General features: G+C 46.1%; 2 protein-coding genes across 2 annotated transcripts; both read left to right on the forward strand.

The window, feature by feature from the left end:
• The first annotated feature begins 2,674 nt into the window (after positions 1-2,674).
• LOC144129279 (uncharacterized) lies at positions 2,675-4,188 on the forward strand. The gene has a single exon (XM_077663294.1). The coding sequence runs from the start codon at positions 2,731-2,733 to the stop codon at positions 4,096-4,098; it is 1,368 nt and encodes a 455-aa protein (XP_077519420.1). The 5' UTR covers positions 2,675-2,730; the 3' UTR covers positions 4,099-4,188.
• A 217-nt stretch (positions 4,189-4,405) lies between these two features.
• On the forward strand, positions 4,406-21,583 carry LOC144129277 (TAF5-like RNA polymerase II p300/CBP-associated factor-associated factor 65 kDa subunit 5L). Its single transcript, XM_077663292.1, has 14 exons — positions 4,406-4,761; positions 4,933-5,090; positions 5,354-5,472; positions 6,135-6,264; positions 6,648-6,711; positions 6,781-6,835; positions 7,664-7,898; positions 8,385-8,570; positions 8,966-9,063; positions 9,577-9,658; positions 10,931-11,042; positions 14,610-14,778; positions 20,262-20,445; positions 21,231-21,583. Exons 1-14 carry the CDS (start codon positions 4,693-4,695, stop codon positions 21,388-21,390), a joined length of 1,821 nt encoding a protein of 606 aa, XP_077519418.1. The 5' UTR covers positions 4,406-4,692; the 3' UTR covers positions 21,391-21,583.
• Positions 21,584-21,984: the final 401 nt, after the last annotated feature.

The following is a 21,984-nucleotide window of genomic DNA, read 5'->3' on the forward strand; positions in this document are numbered from 1 at the left end:
GAAACAGTATGCGCATTTTTCTTCTTTTTTTTTTCAGTGCAGTCGATCACTCCTCTGCTGTATATGTTTACAAAGGGTGTTTCTCCTAAGACTGTCGGCAACAGCAGTGCTTTAAAAAAGGCAAGTTGGTCGTTCATTCGGTGTCTAGTGTTGTTTCGTCCGTTTTGTCCATTCTGAAGTTAAGCGCTCCCTTATAATAATAAACTGTCAGCAGTATTTAAAAGATGGATTTTTGGGTTAGAAGAGCGCTTTTTTTTTTTCAGGACGGCTCATTGTGAGCGGTGTAATGCATCAGGATTTAGCTAAGACATGCTGACTGTAGTAGGATACAACTCAAGAACGAATCGCGTTTTTTCTCGACAAAGGACCCTCTTCAAGCCAATAGCGTCGGCCCGATTGTCACGATCCTGCTAGCGTGACAATTCAGGGAGGGTGCTATCCCTAGCCATAGAAGGGGGGGGGGGGGGACTATCCCGGCCGTTTCATCTTTCACTTCTGCATTGTCACGCTAGAAAGGGGCTCTTTGCTTGGAAAAGCCGCTTCTTTCTTGATTTGTATCCGAATATAGCAGAATAGTTAATTGATATTGAATAGATAACTTGTAAGTATAACTGTTAGGCTCTTTATTTATCGAAGACCACGGCAATTAATATCCATGTCAGTGTTTAGATTTTCGATAATGGCATTGGATAGATTTAGCGTAGTCGGACAGCCGTAATAATAATAATAATAATTGGTTTTTGGGGGAAAGGAAATGGCGCAGTATCTGTCTCATATATCGTTGGACACCTGAACTGCGCCGTAAGGGAAGGGATAAGGGAGGGAGTGAAAGAAGAAAGGAAGAAAGGTGCCGTAGTGGAGGGCTCCGGAATAATTTCGACCACCTGGGGATCTTTAACGTGCACTGACATCGCACAGCACACGGGCGCCTTGGCGTTTTTCTTCCATAAAAACGCCGCGTTTTTATCTTTAACGTGCACTGACATCGCACAGCACACGGGCGCCTTGGCTTTTTTCTTCCATAAAAACGCCGCGTTTTTATGGAAGAAAAACGCCAAGGCGCCCGTGTGCTGTGCGATGTCAGTGCACGTTAAAGATCCCCAGGTGGTCGAAATTATTCCGGAGCCCTCCACTACGGCACCTCTTTCTTCCTTTCTTCTTTCACTCCCTCCCTTATCCCTTCCCTTACGGCGCGGTTCAGGTGTCCAACGATATATGAGACAGATACTGCGCCATTTCCTTTCCCCCAAAACCAATTATTATGATTATTATTACGGCAAATGCGGTAACGCGTTGCCGTTGCCACCGTTCCCATGCTTGCCTATAGCAACATTTGCGCCGTACGGCAGCAGTTACCGTATTTATCAGTACGGCGGTGCTTTTCTCCTCGCCGGTGCAGCAAAAGAAATTTGGGGGCCGCACGTGGCCGAAACCGCGCGACCAGTAAGAGTCACGCCTACGAGCGCGCGTCGCACATCGCCTAGCCGTGCTCTCTGCCCGCTCTCCGCTTCCAATCAGGTGCTGCGAAAGGTGCACGTGACATTCGCTCCAGTGCTGGTTCACGGCTCCAATCCTGAAAAAAGTGCCGCTGGTGCCAGCGTGGTGCAGAATCTGGTGCAGCGCGTCAGCAGCGCCACACCTCATAGTTGCGACAATTTTCAATCGAGCGCGTGCAGGCAGGTTTTGTCGTCTGCTCGCCGTGGAGGTGTTGAGTTCAAACGTGCATTCTTTGTGTGCGGTCGCTTTCGTCCTTAACGAGACTTGAGTCGGCCATGGAGTTGGCCATGGTCGAAGACGACGGCATCGCATAGTTCCTTGTTATGGAGGATTTCTACCCTTCCCAAAGTGAATAAGAGGAAACCGCTTTCTTTTGCCGCAACTCACTGCTAAGCGGAGTACTTACGCGGACAGCGCGAGAATAACCGCGCATGTACCCCGCTCTCGAGAGATGAAGCTGCTTTTAGGCACTATACAGACAGACGCATCCGTTAGCACTAGAACCGGCATGCAAACCATTCCACCTACACACCTTCAAGCTACATCTTTGGTTACAGGCGCGAGAACAGACACAACACAAGGCAGAAACGGGACGGAGTCTTTCTGCCTTGTGTTGTGTCTGTTTTCGCGCCTGTAACAAAAGATGTGCAGTAACCAACTTGCCCAGCAAGACGTTCTTTCAAGCGACAGTCCAACCTGTAGTTTCTGCACATGCGCTCCGGACCTTCTACCATGCATGGTCTGGGAATGTGCGATTTGCTCATCAGCCACCGCGCAAGATCCTCGTGGGAACACTGGCTGTACCTCACCTTGCCTGACAGTGTCCACCAGCTTCTGCTGTCAGGGCGGGAGAGACCGCAGCCACCGCTTTATTTCCATAAATTTTACTTTCTCACAGAAGAACCACCTTTGACTTAATTGTATTCGCCCACTGCAGTCCACAATCAAAGGTGTTCCACTGCGCGGCGTATGCTTGTGGTATTTCGCACCTCCTGCAGCCGAAGTCCTTGAGGCTGAAGGATCCCAGGGAATTAAAATTTTTCGATGAGTGCACTTTGAAACTGCGCCTCTGTGTTGTTGTTGACTCAAAAGCGATGGCACATGCCCACGGTGGGGGATTGGCCAGGGCGTGTCCCATGGGAGGCAAGAAAGAAGTGAGCAGCACAGGCCGCGCTGCGTGCACGGGCAAGAGCGAGAAGCGGCGCACGTTCCGAGTCGAACAGATGTCCGGAGATGCTACTGCGCAGGGCCCATGCAGTCCCCGGCGACCTGAGAGACCGCGACACCATGATTCGAGCGGTTCAGAGAAGCACTGACGAGACAAATGCCGAATTCGAATCACGGGCGTCACCGTCCAGCGATGAACATCCCAATCCGACTAAGGTACACCTGTGCGCCAACGAACCGACTGACAAGCAGCCACCATTGGTCCCGGCAAACGGCGACAGCGAGCTCTGGCTCTACAAGGACGCACTGGGCTGCGTGCATGGGCCCTATTCCGACATGCGCATGGCTTACTGGTTTGCCTCCGGCTGCTTTTTCCTGTCGCTGCCCGTGAAGCGCATCTGCGACCAAGAATTCCAGCCACTCGGACAGGTCATCAAGGCGTGGGGACGACTGCCCTTTCTGCGTCCGCTGCCTTCGGTAAAAGATGGCGACACTGAAGATCCTCAGGCCAGCACCTTGGCTTGTCCCACGGACAAGATCGTGCCGCCTTCCGACAGCAACTCCTGGAAAGGCAAGACTGCTTCGTGCAAGGGTTTGCAGGAAAGACCTCTCAAAGTTGTTGGCGTCACGGCGAAGCCATCGGCGACAGATCAGCCTCCGTCGGCCGCAGCGCGCCAATGTGCGAGTGAAGGGCTGGACAGGGCCCCACTGGGATACCGCGACGTTTTACCCTCGTCCTTCAACAAGCGCGCCGGGAGCAACGCCAAGGCTCAGCCGTTCTATAAGGGAGCTTGGGGCGGCTACGAGAAGTGCCTGCCGGCCGCGCAAAGCTTCAAGCCAGTGGTGACACCGCCCACTCCGAAGATCATGAACAGGCGCCAACCAGCCGCACCTCCTGCTCCGCTTACCTGGGCCGAAGTGTGCCAAAGAGCCCTTGACAAACCAAGCTGCACCAGCGGGCCCGTACGGCAGGAGCCCGTCGCCATCGAGAACATGGCGCGATTCCCGTCGCTCGGCGGTAAGACCTTCACCGACTCTATGCAGAAGAAAAACCAGGCTGCTGGGTCGCGACACATCGTCGATGGCCGGGACTTCACTCGTTGGAGCTACGACATGCTACGAAACTTGTCCTCGTACATACACGTACCGACGTTCCTCGAGCTACTGAAGGATGTCGAGTCGAGCGCCGAGATAGAAGAGTACGTCCGTATGCACCTCGGCAACGGTCAAGAGGCGTTGCGCTTCGCCCGTGAATACGTTCAACGAAGGGCCCAATGGAAGCAGCAGACAGGCGTGCCGGGTCTCGGCGGACCGACCCAGCCTCGTGGGGCTAACGTCAACTTTGGAGCGGCTTCAAAGGGTCGGAAAAAGATGCAGAAGCTCAATGGGTCAGCGTTCGGATTTGCAGTGAAAAGCGCAGCCTGCAAGAAATGAGCTCCTTTGATTTTGCTTTCCTGGAACTTTTTTTTTCCTTTGTATTTTGTGTTCTTGTGTGCGAGAGGAAATAAAGTGTCTTGAGCAGCAGCTTCTGAGTACTCACTCTGGGAACCTGCTTGCGACTGTACCTTTAATATATGTAACTGTAGAAAAAAAAATGTTCAGCTAGGTCGACCAAAAAGGAGAATCACGTCGGGCAAACCCCTGTGGCGGTGAAGTGCTTTCAAATTTAGCGCTTTTCTTGGCGCCCATTCAAAGCTTGCGGTTAGTGGCCATAACCACCACTTCGTACTGAACTACTCGAGTTAGAGATGATTAAGGAAACTGCACTGCTGTAGTTGATGTGTCACTGGGGGGTTAAAAAATCTGAGAAGTGCTTAATTACGCTGCAAACAACTTTATTTCAAAGACGTTGGGCAGCCGTAGGCTTGGGCGAGCTTGATTGGCGTGATGCTGGTGTTATGGAGTATGTATCGTTGGCGATATCAGTAGCCGCACATTTGTGGTTTTGTTTCAGGCCGCTGGATCATGCGCACGCTGAACATTCAAGTGCGTGCGAACATGTGATACACATACCAATGATTCTTAACTATGAAGAAAAACAGAAGCGAAATGGTTGCTGCAGCAGTCGGACGCTATTTGAAAGGAAGGCAATACATGGTAACCTTATTTTCAGCCCCCTCTGTGCGTGGTTAGTGGTGGATATGAATTTGCGCTGAATCCTTGTCCGCGAGGTGAAACCATTTACAACGTTACCTACCTCACTTTCAGGACTCACTTTTTGATGTTATTTAAGAAGCGAATGACTAGCCTTCCCGTCTTTTTGCACAGGACTGCGACTCCTTCAAGAAAAGCGACATGAAAGTGCATCAAAGCGTCAGCGACTTTGCATTGAACGGGACGGTGGCATCCGAGACTGGGTCTAAGAATGTAATAAGCTATAGCCCTGTAAATAAAGACGCCCAAGTGGTCGAGCTGCAGTTTACCAAGTAAGTTGTTTTAATGGTTAGTTGGTGGTAACAATTGCGGCGCTCCCTTTGCATCTGTCATGATGCTTCCCAAGTGCAGTTTGCATTTAAGATTTCATGTGCGTTAAAAGACCACATGTGGTCAAAATTAAGTCGGAATTCTCCTCTACGACCTGCCTCCTAGCCCACAATGTTTTGACACGGAACGATTGCTGTTTAGAACCATAATGAAAGTTTAGCAAGACGTGCTAAGTTCCTTGTTTTTTTTTTTTTTTTTTTTGCAGGCTCAAGAGCTTCATTGCTGATGCATGCGAACCTTTCAAGTCTGAACTCACCTTCATCTTGTTTCCTGTGTTTGTACATTTGTATCTTGACCTCATTGCCAATGGCCAGAAGTCATCAGGTAACAAACTTTCTCCTTGGATTGCAAGTGAGAAAGAGTTTACTTTACCCGGAAGTCATGTGTAACACTAAATATATAATGTGTAATCGTCATTTAATATTGCAGCTAAGCAACTTATTCATAGCTGGCTTACCTGTTTTTCTGTGCAGCCTGCAGGCTACTAGCTTCCATTAGTATTTCTGTATTTTCATATATATTACAAGAACATTTGGAGGAATAATTGCTTGCTGACACTCATGACAGCTGCTTCAGAAGGCAGCCTTGGCCACTATTATCTTCCAATATTGTTTTCTTGAACTGCCTATAGCACATTTAAAATGATGTCTAAGTTAGAAAGGCTGTGTTATCTTTTCCTGCTCCCTTTTAATTGTCAGTGCAATGTTATCGTGTCCAAAAACAGTGCAAAACGGAAAACAGAAGTTGGAGGGTACGCAGACGAGCCCTCTTTCCATTACCCCTTTTGTACACTGTTTTTGTTTTCCACGAATAGCTGCAGACTTGCCCAGATTTCTGTCTTGCTTTGCCATCAACTCTTAGTCTGACATTACTATCATTCTTAGCCACTTCTTCCTTTTGTGAAACATTATAGCTAATGCAATTACACGCACGCTTTTACAAGCATACTTATTAGACCGTTTTTTTCTTTGCAATCGTGCTTACAGCTCAGAAGTTCCATAATCGTCACCGGGGCACATTTCAATCATCAGATCAGTATCGTATGATCACAGACATGCTTCCAAGCATCACTTCTGCATCGGATGTACCATCTCATCCTCAAGTGAAAGAGTTCAGGTAATTTGTACCTCTCTGTTGGAAAGCTTTGTGTGAAGCTGGTATAAATGAAGTGATCAGTGATCAGTAGTAAAGTGTTGCTTTGTTTTGCAGGGAAGTTTCTTTTCACGGCATCAAGGTAGAGGTTTTTCTCATTGACAGCTTTTACTGTGAAGCTGACTAGCCTAACATTTTTGACAGTCGCCTTGGTGCATTAACAGAATAGGAGGCGATTTTTCTTGTAAGTTACTGTTATGTTGCATCTTTTAATAGAACATGAAACCTTTCATTGTGCCTTCTGTGACCTTTGTTGTTCATGTCTCTTACTTTTGCTGGTTACATAAAAAAAAAAAGTTGTTTTGTGTATTTAAAAAGGGTTTAAATTTTCTTTCGTTTACTTTCAGAGAAAACAAGTATTCTGTGAAGTTGTCAGATGACAGCTTGGAGTATGTTTTGAATTTCCTAAGGGTGAGACATCAAAGACTTAGTTTAGGAGCCACGTAGTGTGTTGACTAGTGTTCCTTTTCCCTTTTACAGGATAGTGACAATCTCATCCTGCTTCAAGTTTTCAACCTACATATTGACATTGATGGTGAGTTCCTTGCCATGCTCAGTGAGCCTTGTCTTTTTGTCTTTGAGCAGGCATGCACAGAAACTTTTTTCTATTTGTCACATCATACATCAGCATAGCTACTGTCACATTCCAGCTAGGAGTGTGTGCGTGTGCTGGAAATGCACACTTAATGCTTCCTAACAATATGTAGTGTTAACTCTGCAAATGCAGACATTCCTTTGGATGCTATTTGCTGTCCCATGTCAGCTTTGGCTTATGGTAAATGGCACTGTTTCAATGAATTGCTCAGGAACTTGAATATTTATTACAAAATCACATTTACTGAATGTTTTCCCTCCTAAGTTCTCATGCTATTCTTAACCAGGCCCTTCACAGAGTTGCAGTTTCATGCTCTGCCTTCTTGAGGACGTTAATGGCTCCTGGAATAGATGAAACAAACAGCTGCGTGACTGTTTTACATAGTCCCGCGCTTTTCCAGCACACACAGAAATCAGTTAAGCTCACTGAATGTGCTCATTCATGGCCAGTGTATTTTTACTTCTGTTAAACGAGCCACACAGGTACTAGCGCTGAATCTGACTCCAACAAAATACACTGCAGGATGCCGTCCTTGTATAAAACTTGAGTGTGAGGGGACAGGTGTGTTTATTCCAGAGAAGTTTGCTCCTGCTGCCTAGGCAGAAGTGCAGGTTCCTGTAAATCAGCTTCATTGCCATGCTTGTTGCAGGTGCCTCTTTGCAAGGCATGGCAATGCAGCTGCTTTGCTCATTCTGTGCAGCTGTGTACACTGCTACCCCATGTGAGCACATAAGTGAATGCTCATTTTTCATGCTTTTTGATTTGCAGTACAGCTGCCTCATGAGAAAACAAACGGAGAGGCACAGCCCCTGGGTTCACAGCAGCCCGCGGGAACAACATCGACAGCGTCCCGAGGAGGCAGTGCTGATGCCAAGCAGGTGCCCAATGCCGAGCACTGCAAGGAGTCCCTGGCTTCACTGCGGCAGGCCATCAAAAAGGTCAGGGAAGGGACGCCCTGCATTCCTTCCATCTGCCTCTACACAGTCAATGACCGTCTGTCGGGGTGAGTGGAGCGATGCACTTCGCTGAAACCTTCTGTATGTGTACATGCGTCCATTTGCATGTACGTGTGTGCATGTGCATGCGCGATCAAGTGTGTGCGTGCACACTGTTGTGATTGGCTCTGCAGCAGAAGTCATTTTTCTGCAAAATATTGTAGCGACAATAATGCTATCATGTTGTGGTGGGTGGAGTTGAATAAATCCAAAAAACCATAATACAGTGCACTCTCAATATTTTGCACTTGCTTAATTTTAACTGCTGTTCTGGTCCCATCGACTTTAAGTGTACTGGGAAAGCTCCTCTTAATTCAAGCTACGCATTATTCGAAGAAGTTTTCAATCCTCTTCGACCTCTAACTATCGGAAGTTTTTTAGTGTAGTACCAGCTGATGTTGAGCTACTCACTACAAAGCATTTTGCGCTCACATCCTGGTCTCATACGGTGAGGGAATTTTTTTTCTCACTTGCCACTTTGTGGATGTCGACAGGCTCTGTTCAGCATCACAAGTGGACGACGGTAGCATGTTAGCATGTGGCTTTGAAGACTCTGCCATTCGGCTGTACAGTCTACTGCCCCGTGCACTGCGGAGTGATCCAGCTGATGTAGACATCTCGAGAGTGAGGCTTTACTGTGATGCCAATGAAGTAGAAGACGACAGCACTCCAGAAGAAAGGTACGGCTCATTGAATCATATCATAGATCAGTCAGTGCTTTCAGTGCTATTCATTGCAGGTTAGCAGTGTTCATAGTCTTTACCGTGTTTACAGCTAGAACAACTAGTATGTTGTCATTTTAACTGGCTTGTGTTTATTTTTAATACTTCAGTAGTTGTCGCAAAGTCACAACAGCATGTCATTGGTATTTAATTTATCAAGATGTAACAGTGGTTGTGGAATGTTGATGCTTACATTTCAGCCATGCAGTAGCTGTGTGGAAAAAGCAAAACCATAAATGGTGTGCTTTTGCGTTTGGTATCCTTTGTAGACTTCACATTTGTGTTGCCGCTGTCATGGAATTCTGGGCAGTATGTTTCAGGCCTAAGGGATGTGTTTGGTTTCATTTTTCCAGTGACAGCAAACTGCTTCGAGGTCACAGTGGTCCTGTGTACGGCCTTGACTTTCTGCCAGGGAAGGAGGTGATGCTGTCATGCTCTGAGGACACAACAGGCAAGTGTGCTGTCCCACTCTGCTCATGGCAGCTCCTTATCTTCACTGCTTTTTGTCTGACCATCAAGACATCTGTGCCCTCTGCAAATACCTTGCCTCTTTGCTTTAAAAAAGCAGTCACAAAAAAAATAGAGAAACATTAATATTGATTTTCTGTGATGTTCCAGAATTTTATCTTCTGTTCAGCATATGGCAGCATGAGGAGTATATACACGCTCCCTGCATATGTCTGTGTGTTACCAGTTAGTATTTGTGAGCTTTTCGCTCAGCTTTGTAAGAAGTGTTAGAAATACCGTAAAGTGGAAGATAACCACCATTTGCCGTCTGATATGGAGATGTAATTAAGTGATGCAAAAAAAACTGTGAGGTCCTTTAATTCTGCCATTCAAATTTGTAATTACAACACATACAGGACTTGATGTTTGTAGATCAAAGTGCTCAGATGGTGACCTGGTGCAGGTCTGCAACCACAGATTGAGTTTTATATTATTCTTCCCTTGCCTTATTTTCTAGTGCGAGCATGGAGCTTGAAGACGCACACCAATGTCGCTGTTTATAGAGGTCACTCTTATCCCGTCTGGGACATCGATGTTGGGTATGCCACATCTTTCTTCCCGAAGTTAAGTGGACTAACACATGGCTGTGCAGTGCGTTTATCAGCATGACTGATAATTTTATTAGAGCATTATAAGGTGCATAAGATTGCTTCTTAAAAGTAGAACTCAAAAGTGAGGCACCCTGAAACTTCCGGCCTTCTTTAATGGGCGCGTCGTGCTCCATTTGTTCATTGATTTCTCACATTGGGAACAATAATTTTCGTCTATTTTACGCTTGCTTTTCGAGCGTTTATTATTTGATAGACATGCTTTAAAAGCATGCCACGAGCGAGTGTCGGCCTGCTCTGGGCTCGTTTTGCCATACAAATGAATACACAAAGAAGATGAAACTAGTTGCATTGAAAGGGAAAGCTAAAATCTAGTGATTTTTCAGAACCGGATCTGGCATTAGGGCCTTAATCCTTTCAAGTGATTGCCCAAAACCACAAATCTTAGAGGAGTATCTTAGAGGAGTACAGACTCCAGACTTTTACTTATGTGTTTTCTTCTTTCAAATTATGCCTTAGACATTATTATGCATGGATCACCCCGTGGTATTCTCCTACGACTGCTACATTATTTAATTCAATATCTTCTTGATGCTATTTCAGTTTCAACGCCCAAACAATAGCTGTGATGTGTAAGGTGTGTTCAGGTCATGTGAGGAATGAAAAAAACTTCATTGTAATCGCTGATACGCAGTTTTAATTCACTACATCATTTGAGGCAGCCTGCTTCAAGAGCTAGAATGGCAATATACGAAGTGTGAGCGGTTATATTGCAGTTTGTTTTTCGTGCCTCACATGACCTAAACTCTTCTAAGACGTTACAGCCATCATTTGGTTGATGAAACCGAAACCAAAACAGCATAAAAAAAATTCAGTTGTAAATTAGCTGTCGTAGGGAAACACCACAGGGTGATCTATGTTTTTTAATGTGTTATTGCATCATTACAAATAAGAAAACATGCAATTAAAATCAGGTATCTATAGTCATTTAAGAAAGTTCACAACTTTGTTATTACAGTTGTCAAGCTCTATAGCTAAACCAGGTATTTACAGATCTTGGCTCAAACCTAGATTAGTAAATTTAAATATAGATGGCTGCATCTGAGCTAAACCTTCGTCTTGAACTGTTTTTTTTTTTTTATGAGGGCAGTTTGGTGGACATGTTTGAGGTGAGAGGTGTCAAAACACTGACTTCCCTTTGAAGCACGGTGTTTTCAGATTTCTGATTTGGTCACCTGAGCGCATGTTGTCTGGTGTCTGCAGGCCTCTGGGAATTTACTTTGCCACAGCATCTAAGGACACCACAGCGAAGATCTGGACTCTCGAGAGGACTTACCCTCTGAGAATACTTGCAGGCCACAACATGGATGTGGATGTAAGTGTTTCTTTACAACTTCATTGTGTATGCAGCACATCCTGCTGGTTTTCAGGCTTCCTAGTTTTCACCACTTGCTGGCAAAGGTGGGAACCAATATGAGGCAGAAAGCATGGTCAGCTATGTGTGTATAGGTGTGATGGAGGGAGGGAAGACGTTGCGAGCAGTAGGGAAGCGAGCTAAACAAATTCATGTAAATGATAGAAAGTTTTTAGACTGATTTTCTTAACGAACCTGCAGTGCAAAGTTGTTCTAAAAGAGTTGTGAGCATTGCTGTGATTGCAAGTTCAGGTCAAGAAAGAAACTCATGGCCACCTTGGTATTTGTGGTGGTCCCATGTTTCAGTCTCTTAGCACAGACTGCCCACCATGACATGGCCAGCAGCAACAGAGCTGCAAATGTTGCCTGGAACTCATAGCTGAAAACGACAGTGAAAACAGTGCTTCTTTTCGTGCGGTGCGTGTGAGATTTTGTGTTGGATGAAGATGCTTGATTGCAAAACCTAACAGCTGCAGCGTTGCTGGCATCATAAGGAGGCCATGAGTAGTCGCACACTCAAATGATGCCTCTCTCTGTCAGGTAAAGTTTTTCTTCATTCTTCTCATACACAGTTTACTCATGGTATTTTAGTCCCAAGTAAATCATAAATCTGGTTAATTGAAGCAGATTGAGTTCCATAGTAGTTCTGTTGCAAAATGTGCTTCAAAGCCTGTCAGTTCAATGCCATTTTCAGCTCATATTTTTCATTCTTGCTGCTGTGCCAGCCTGCAGGAAGGATACAGCTTTCAAGAATATTTTCTGTCGCAAAAATGCATTCATAACGCAATAATCAAATAAAAAAGCAAATAAATAGAATAGGCAAACTGAGCTCAGAGACACAAAAATAAGGCCATAGTGCAGAGCAGGCCTGCTCCATTCTTTTCCTCTGGCAGCCTTGTTGGTGTTAGCTACTGCATCGTAACTCTCACCTAGCCACCTCAATTCTCTGTAGGCATGTGCGAATAGTGGTTTTTTTGGTTCGAAGTGAATTCGAAGAGAACAGTAATTTTCTTCATATAATTTTGGAGCGAACGGTAGAAATACTACTGCCACAAAAAAAGGTTGAATGTCACAATAGGCATTTTCAGAATCGTGTATTGTCCGAACACCCATTGCCATTATATCAAAAAAAGAGAATGCATTGAAGCTGTGACAAGTTTCTGCAAAATTCATCATGGGAAATTGGGGGAGTCGACCTACATGTGGTGCTGACGCATCTGTGGGGTGCGAGACATATAAGCGGGGCCCCCAACTGTTGCTCCTAATTGCAATTGCATCATTGTGCAGCTATTAATTTTAAATGGTGACTCCATGGCACCTGCTAAGCGTACGCACCGCATGCCCAGCACTTCCTCGCGTCAGGCGTCAGAAAGGGGCACCCATCTCTGTGTCTTGCACTAGTTCCCCTTCGTGCTTGTGCCGTTGCGCTTGTTTAACGAATTTCATGCGGAGAAGAGTGGCTGTGGCACCTGCAGTCATCTGAGACTTCTCGCGGAAGTCACGGGAGCAGCACGTCCTCCAATTAGAGATTTAGCATAGCGTGATCCGTCTCCACGGGTAGCCACTGCACATGCGCAGATCACCATGAGACTGCCACAAGGTGCCAGATGCTGTGTTACGGCACGGGTGCACCATGAGCAAGGCAGCTGCAGACACCTGGCAGGTACAGATCAGGACGCCATGCTTCCACCTGCTCACGTCTGTTGCCGCAAGCATGCACAGACCGGCTCTGGCATGTGCACGGGAGAGCAAGCACGTGGCGTTTTATCAGGGCTTTGGTTGCATGCACACCGCGGTGCCATCCCGGAGGAGATGCGCTGAACCGAAACCACATGCAGCGACAGTTCCAGAAACATTATTGACTCGGGATGAATACTTATAAATTATGAATACCAAACATTCCGATCGAACTGAATATTGAATAATATACTGTTTGACCGAATATTCGAAATTATCGTATATTTGCACACGCCTACTTCTTTGGCCACCTTCATATTGTGGGTTGAGCCTTCTCAACCTCATAGCAGTCACAGTGAGTTTTTTTTTTTTTTACAGAGTGAAACTGAAGATGAATTCTGTGCAAAAGATAAATGTAGCATTGGAACCTATCTCTCTGATGTTGGTAAAGAGGACAAAGGTTAATATCTATATAATCTTTTTGAAGATCATTAGCTTGGGCTCCTTCGAACTTGCGCACCTTTGAAAGCGGGCTGTTAGAAACATGGATTAATGGACAATTAAACGCACACATGGAAAAACACAAAGGATTATATCTACAATAAGAAAACTTATTTGCGAACTAAAGTACACGGTGACAAATTTAAACATCTTGCTTATGCACATGCACAGTCGAGCACTGCACAACCACTGCTTCTTCTCATTGCTCTCTTGTCCACACTCTGCTGTCCTGGTTTTCCTCTGACAGCGACGCACTTAAAAACACCAAAAATACATGAATGCACAGAAGAAACACACGAACACAAGCCATCCGTCGAGATCGGACTACAGGGCTGGACGAGTCCGCCATCCAACCAACTCCCTCGCCGCCCTTAAACAGCTAAAGGCTGTTCGACGCACATTCCAGATTACAAAATCAATTCATGTTCTCTGTGCAAAGTACCCATGTCTTGTGCACATACACTGGATTCGCGGCCATGCTCAGGATCCACATAACATTCAAGCGGATGCTATGACTCACCTTGACACATCAGACGACCTGCCACCTTCCCCTCTTCCCCCAGATCTGTTCCTGTCCCATGTTTCCGATTCTGAAGTTCTGCTCCAGCAAACACGCACTCTAATTCTTACGTGTTTGCACCCTCTCCCCCGTAGTATTACTCGGCACGAGGAGGTATCCGTGCGCCGGATTCAGGCAGGGGCAACTCTTGACACCATCTGACCGTCATTGGTGGCGTGCTAAAGATCTGCCAGCAACTGACAGATGCCCTCACTGTGGCACTGCACTGGACATTTGTGATGTGTGGCACATGTTGCGGACCTGCCTAGCAACGGCTGCTATTAGAAAATGGTTCCTCTGGGAGGTGGGCCTGCGGTGGAACCGCGAACGTGACTATGTGAAGTGGATTATGGACAGTCATTTGATCGGCAGCCTCTGCGACTACCTCAGCGCAACGGGTTTCCACTCCTTTTAACTTTCTATCTCCTGCATTCCTTCCCCTTTTATCAAGTTATGCTTCGTGGCACACTTTTTAGAAAAAAAAAAGGATGCTCACTAACAAGGAATGACACTCACAGAAACAAGCATATAACTGAAAAGGGCACTCGCTTAGTCTTTTAAAGGAGCTTTCATATGCCCTTGTGACTGGGGTCTAGTGTAAGTAGTCTGGCTAGCTGACTGCATTAGCTGAGGTTGAGAAACTTTGCTAGTCTGTGGTAGGTAAGGCTCGCTCATAGACCTTTGAGTGTTGGGTACCTTTGTGTAAGCCCCCTCTGCTTGTTTTTAAGATGTGGAAATGCTATGCGCTGTTGTTTTGCATGCATGTGTGCTTACTTTGTCATTCCTTGCAGTGCGTCAGGTTCCACCCGAACTGCAACTACGTGGCAACGGGTTCGAGTGACCGATGCCTGCGTCTGTGGTCAGTACAGGATGGCCGTGTGGTGCGCAGCCTGCCTGCCCACCGGGGAACCATCTTTGCTCTCGCCTTCTCACCCGATGGACAGCTGCTGGCATCAGCCGGTGAGGGTGCTGTCAGAACAGGCCGTACTGAGTCGGAACTTGTTGGGCCGCTTGATGCATGGTTAGATGAAAGACAGTGTTGAAAAAAGGGAGGAACACTTTCTTGAAGCAGCACCAGAAGGGGTCTTCAGGGGCTCTGCTTTTTTGGAGCAGTCTGTTTTGTAGAAACTATTCTTATCACCCTGTTTCAGCAGCTGTCACATGCAGACTGTGGTGTATGTGTGTGCATGAAATGCTAATCATTTTATAATTATTGCAAGCTAAACTAGGTATCAGCAATGCTTGAGAAGTCTGTAAATGTGGAGGCAAATTATAATGCTGTCAGTTTGACTTCTTAGTGTCCAAGATAAAATGGCTGATAGAATTGTTCAATTTATTTGTGCACTTGTAGTTCATATGCATGCTTGTACCATCTATATACATGCACATTATGGGGTTGAAATAGGGGAGATAAATACGTTTCCCTTCTTAACCACAGCTGATAGCTCAAAACCCCCACCCTGTGATCGCGTGTGCAACTGAGCGCATGCCAACCACAGCGGGCCCTGCTCTGTGGGAAACAAAAGAACGACACTCCTGGCTAACACGAAATGGCATCTATTGCTACAACAGCAATAACTCTGGCTAGCAACAAAATACACTAAGGAATTGAGGTCGTCCAACTCACCAGCAAGGTTGCAACAGAATGTTCGTCCACACTAGGGCAGGGGGGAAACTGAGGCCGGACAGAACGAGCTTGCGGGAAAGTTGCTACGAGGCATTGCACCGCTGGCGGAGAGCGGACCGCCACGCATGAACGTCTGCATGCAACGAGTTCCCGAACTCCTAGAGAGAGTGATCTGTCTCCCCCGCGCGCGCAGCGGTCACACCATCCGTGGTCCTAGTGTTGCTGCGACGCAGGCTTCCTCCCTTGTTATTTAAGGAACCCGAGGGGATGGAGCAGGGCGAGTTCCCACAATATGCCATAGGTCGGCAAACTCACTCCTGAGTCGACTCACTCGGGCTCACACAGGCTCATTTCAGATCATGATCTGAGTCTTGAGTGAGTTCGGACTCATATTCAGATCATGATCTGTGTCGTGTGTGAGCCCGGACTCATGTTCAGATCATAATCTGAGCTGTGAGTGAGTCCAGGCTGACATTCAGATCGTTCTGCGAGTCGTGAGTACGGGCTCACATTCAGATCATGATCTGAGTCCTGGTCAGTGTGGTAGAGTGCGGGCCTATCAAATCAAATAAGCCCATGATGTGAGGTTGAGCAGTCTCATGATCTCAAGTGGATCGATGGTGCTGATCGGGCACGAGTTTGTAACATTCTTAAAACGAGGGTTTCCTGTGCGCTTGTAATACTGAGTACGCTTTTGGTAAAGGTAATGATATATAGCAATTTCGTTATTTCGTGGCATGTATTTTTTGTGGCTGCAGCACTCCAGAACATTACTAAAAGGCGAGAAAAGTTTATTAGTTGCCGTGCTTGGTCTCGTTGGATATTAACTGTGGCTTGCTGTATCATGGTTCCTCTAGGTCTTCCTTTGCTGTTTTTTAATTGGTTGCAGAACACATGCAGTGTCCTTAGATCATTACATCCCGCGAGCGACAGCTACAGGTCTCTAGGCCTCTGAGCCAGGCCTGGCTACAGGCTAGCTGCAAGAGCTTATCACATCACCCTGTTTTTAACACCTTTCTTTGGCACTTTAGGCGCGTAACTTGGGCCATCGGGTGTAAAAACGATTCAGCTGTCCGATGTTAGAGCTTATAGGAATCCTCAGTAAGGTGAGCCTGGTTGAGTCATGAGTTAAAATGTGCGAGTGAGTCCGAATGAGTGAGCGCAGATGAGTTGAGAGTCGAAAAGAGTGAGTCCAGGTGAGTCACGTGTCCGGATGAGTGGGTAGTTGAAATGAAAGAGTCTGAATGAGTCACAAGTTAAAATGAGTGAGTGAGCCTAGACGAGTAGTGAGTCTGAGCGAGGAACATGAGTCGCTATGGTGGTTGACCCCGGATGAGTGGCGAGTCTGAGTGAACTCAAGTGAGTTGTGAGCCTAAATGAGTTTGAGTTCATGAGTTCGCGTTAGCCTAGACCTCTGTGAGTGCGAGTTTGAGAACTTTTGTGAGTGATCCCGAGTTAACACGTGATTTTGCCGAGGTATGCAATATGCATAAATGACAGTTGAGCAACATCAAGTACGACTTCACTATGCAGCTCAATGCAACCTCTCTGGAGGTTGGGTTGCGAGGCACTCTGACAGCTGGTTAAATAGCTGTCCACCACAACAGTTCAGACCAGCTTTCTGGAAAGCCGAAACATTTATGTCGCAGCACTTTTTCCGTTTGTTGTCATTAGGTTATATTGTCCATGGAACTTGTATTCACATTTATCATTGCCTTTGCCGCCGCGGTGGCTGAGTGGTTATGGCGCTCGACAGCTGGCCCGAAAGACGTGGGTTCGATCCCGGCTGCGGTGGTCGAATTTCGGCGAAATTCTAGAGGCCCGTGTACTGTGCGATGTCAGTGCACATTAAAGAACCCCAGGTGGTCGAAATTTCCGGAGTCCTTCACTACGGCGTCCCTCATAGCCTGAGTCGCTTTGGGACGTTAAACCCCCATAAACCAAACCTTATCATTGCCTTTGTTTTGAGTTTGAAAACAAGGGAGTTGAACACACAGACACACCGAGCCAGTTTTGTATGCATTTAGTTCTGTGTGTATGTGCATTTTTGGGCTCAGTTGCATGTTTTTCGTCTCTGTAATGATCCAGTTTGTGGTATGTGGGGGTTTAACATCCAAAGAGGCTCGGGCTATGAGGGACGCCGTAGTGAAGGGCTCCGGAAAGTTCGACCACCTGGGGTTCTTTAACGTGCACTGACATCGCACAGTACACATAAAACATTAAAATATACGTGGATCACCATATGAAATTTCCATATGACTGCTAAATACATAATTTATAATTGAACATCTTCTCTTATGCAGTTTCAGTCTCATCAACTGAATGATGGCTATGATGTGTAAGGTGTGTTTAGGTCATGTGAGCCACGAGTAAAATCTGTAGTATAGTCGCTGATACGAAGTTTTAATTCACTACAGTGCTTCTAGCCAGTCTCTTTCAAGAACTGGAATGACAACAGACAGCATATCAGTGGTTATATTGCAGTTTTTAATGCGCCAGCACTAAAACCCCCAATCTCAGATTTTGCCAATGTTTGTCTGTCCAAAGCCTCTGGCAGGTGGCAACCTGCCAGCAGGCTTTATGGCCAACTATGCAAAACACTTTTTAGGCAAACCACTCTGTGAAACAACTGTTGGCTTTGGAAAGACATTTGTGTTGTGTTTAGTTATGGATATTGCCACACTGCTCACATTCTGCGAGTGCTGCTATGCGGCCGAGTGGCATGACTTGGCTCGTGATGGTGCACACTGCTGGGCTACTTGGCCGTTTGAATAAAAAGCCCTTTTTGAGTCGCGCTACATTTGTCGGCGCGACTCAATCCATAGACCAGGGTTCGACAAAAGTTTGTCTGGTCAGGCATAGTGTTGATGAAGTTAAAGGTCACTGACCATGTCGAAGTTATGATTGACGTTTTGGAACCCCTAAGGGTTCCTTGTTCACTGCGGTGGCCAAGATTGCATCGTCCTTTAAGTGTGTAGTATGTGACGTAATGAGCGTAAGTAACTGCCGGCAGATTTCCGTTTGTCCTATTCATTGTGATAGTGGTTGCCTGAATGGTCAATGATTCCAGTAGTAGCCTTGATGACGCATTCTTCTCTTTAGCTATGATGGTGGCATTGTCCCAGTTGATATTATGATAGTGTGTTTCAGCATGTTCAGCAACAGCATTCAATGCTTGATTGCCATTCACCACGTCACGTTTGTGCTCTTGCAGGCGTTGTGAAAACTTGCCGGTTTCGCTGATGTAAACATCATTTCAGTCAGCTCGTGGAATTCTGTATACCACTCCAGGATACATATTGTCATGCAATTAACCCTTCATGTTAAGCAACTTGCTTCTGAGTTTGCTTGAAAGAATATGTGCGGCATGCAGATTGTACTTCTAAAGAACACGCGCTAGTGCTTCGCTCACTCCGGAAACGTAGGGGATTGCTGCTTTGGCTTCGAATGTGCGCTTGTCTGGTTTCGGGGCTTGTACATGCTCCTCGGCTCATGCCAGAATCTTGGATGATGGAATCTTGGCCACTTCAGTGAACAACGAACCCGTGTCGGTTCCGAAATGTCAATCATTACCTCGACATGGTCAGTGACCTTCAACTTCGTCATGTATAGCTACCATAACACCAATAAATTCTTGTGTGGAACTGATCATTCTGTGAATGCTTACATTGCGTTTGCCTTGTCATAACCTTGCCGTAACCAGCAAAACAATGTCTAAAGCATGCTTATGCACTTCATTCGCATTTGGCCTAGCCTTGCTAAATCAGCATATCCTTTTAAACGAACACTCGCCAAAGTCAAAAAGGAAAAAAAAAAAAGCGAGACGTTATGCCGGATATTGGCTGACTACAATATCCAAGTTGCCCATGTCCATCCAGGAAGCTCAGAAACCATTTGGTACGAGTAAAGGACCCGCTTGAAAAGACCAGCTACCCTGGGGTAGTTTACAAAATTCCATGCAAAGAATGCGGTGCACTGCAGCCTATATAGGCGAAACAGGGGACTTCAAGAGACGATTCAAAAAACACCAGCGTGACGTCAAAAACAAAAAAGTGACTTCTAACGCTCTCGCCGAACACCAGCAAAACACGGGCCACTTGATTGACTGGGGTTCCGTGTGCATACTTGAAAAAGAAAAATCATTATCTACTCGCCTGCTCAAGGAATCCCTTCACATACAAATGACAAGCCAAGCGATTAACAGGACACAGGGCAATCTACCCGAGATATACATCCACACGATACGCAACGTTTTCCCTACATAAGCAGCAGCCCGTCTCGTTTTTCATCCCATTGTGAACAAGGCACCCGTAGTTGTGCCGAAACGTCAACTCTCTTACGTTTTTTTTTTTTTCCTTTTTGGCTTTGGCGAGTGTTCGTTTAAAAGGATATGCTGCATTTTCCTCGCCAGACGGGTTTCCATCGAACCCTCAACTATCTTGCTAAATCAGCTACCATTTTTTCAGGCCTCCCGTGACCTAACACGCCTTACACATCACAGCCATCGTCTGCGTGTTGAAAACGAAGCCGGATCAGCATTAAGGAGAAATTCAATTACATATTATTTAGCAGTCGTTGGGGGGATACGCGGGGTGATCCATCTACACTAATGTCTTATGCATCATGTGAAAGAAGGTAACACGCAAGCAGACTTCTGCCGTCTATAATCCTTTATGCATCATATTATCAGCTATAGTGTTCATGTTGTTTGACACACTACACTGTCTCAACTCCAGTTTGTTTTTTTTTCCTGGATTTATCTGGCTCTAAACTAAGTACTAGTTGTCAGCTGACTAACTGGATTTTGTATGTGCAGGTGAGGATCGCAGGATCAAAGTGTGGGACCTGGGCAGCTCCTCCTTGCTCAAAGAGTTGCGAGGCCACACGGATGCAGTGTACAGTATCTCGTTCAGCCGTGATGGCTCTGTGCTGGCGTCCGGTGGCGCCGAGCCCCTTGTTCACCTCTGGGACCTCCGGCGAAATGTTAGCTATTCATCCAGGTTTGTACCTTCTTGCCCTTTTGGAATGCCCGAGTGACATTTGGGCAGTTATTGAGGTCGTCTAGAGGTGATTACACCTAAGAAAGCCTACAGCTACTGCAACAGGGAAAGCACAGGAGGTCTGTAGTGTTGTACAGTTGTGGTGGGAACATTACAGTGCACTTCGTTATTTTGAACTTGTTGCTCAGTTTAAACTTCTAGTTTATACAAACTGAAGCTTTGGACATGTCGGCATCTCGCTGCCCTTAATTCAAACTCTGTGTAATGTGAACAAATTTTGGGCCCCACTCGAGTTTGAAATGAAGTCAGCTGTGTGTTTTTAATACATTTTCAGAACATGAATAGCAGTAAAGTAAAAAAAGTAACAGCATACTATATTTTGGGACTGGTCTCATGGCTCTTGGAGACCTCATAAAGAGCACTGGGCTAAGACTCGGAAAGCGCTCCATGCCATTCAGATGTTCCTTTGTTTCTAGTTGTTGCGATCAGGTGAATGTATCGTGTTTGCATATACCGTAGTTACTCGCACATTGAACGCACCTCTTACTTCATATGTTAAAATTACAAAAAATTATTTGGCCGCAGTGTTTTTACTTCGCATAATAAGCACAACTTCCAGCATGGTGACATTTTATTAGTGAAAAAGAGTAACGCAACTAGGTTTCTTTACATAGCATCAGATGGCACAAAGCTACCCATTGTGTACATTTTGTGCTGATCCCCCTCTTAATGTCAGGGGAGTGTGGCATTTTTACACACTGACTGGCGTTGCTCTGGTGTTGCAGTGATGCTGACAGCAATGGCCACATGTCGCCAGAGCATCTGGCAAGTTTCCCCACATCCACATCTTCACTGCACTTGGTGCGGTATGCACCACGCAACCTTCTCACCCTTGCTGGCTCTGCAGCGGCTGTTTCCACTGCCGACATTTCATCTGTCTCCTGACACCTGTAGTGCAGCACCGTATGCAGAAGAAAAGCATTGTCACCTTCCACTTTCACCTGCGACTCATTTCTCCATGCTTTGCCTCTGTTCAGTCCTTGAAAGACAGTGTTTCTTCCAGAAACACAAATGTGCCACAAGTTACCAGTGTTTACTAAAAAAAAAAAGCCAATAAAATATGAAACTTGCTGTATAAGGCTGCTTGTGTTCACAAAAAAATGGGGCACACAGGTGCTCAACTACACAACACAATGTTATAGCAGTGCACTGGCACCAGCATTGCGTGATTGCAGCCTTCAAAGCAGACGTGCCTCATGAAGCTGCAAGCACTGGTGTATGTGTAGCACGTGTCATAAGGAGCGAGAGAGACCGGGATTCAGCATTTCTGGTTAAAAATAAAGTAAAGCAACCTGGTCTTGCCTATTTTTTGAACTAACAGAAGGTTGGTTCGAACTGAGAAAAGGTTATGCAACCAAGGGAAGCATGGCAAGGTAAGCAGAGTGATCTACGTTAGTTATCGCCACCTGTGTGTGCTGGCTCGGACCCCTGGACCACTGCACGGATTAAAAATTTGGGCACACTTCAGGTTTACGATGC

Source organism: Amblyomma americanum, chromosome 4 (assembly GCF_052857255.1).
Source record: "Amblyomma americanum isolate KBUSLIRL-KWMA chromosome 4, ASM5285725v1, whole genome shotgun sequence".
Lineage (NCBI taxonomy): Eukaryota > Metazoa > Arthropoda > Arachnida > Ixodida > Ixodidae > Amblyomma > Amblyomma americanum.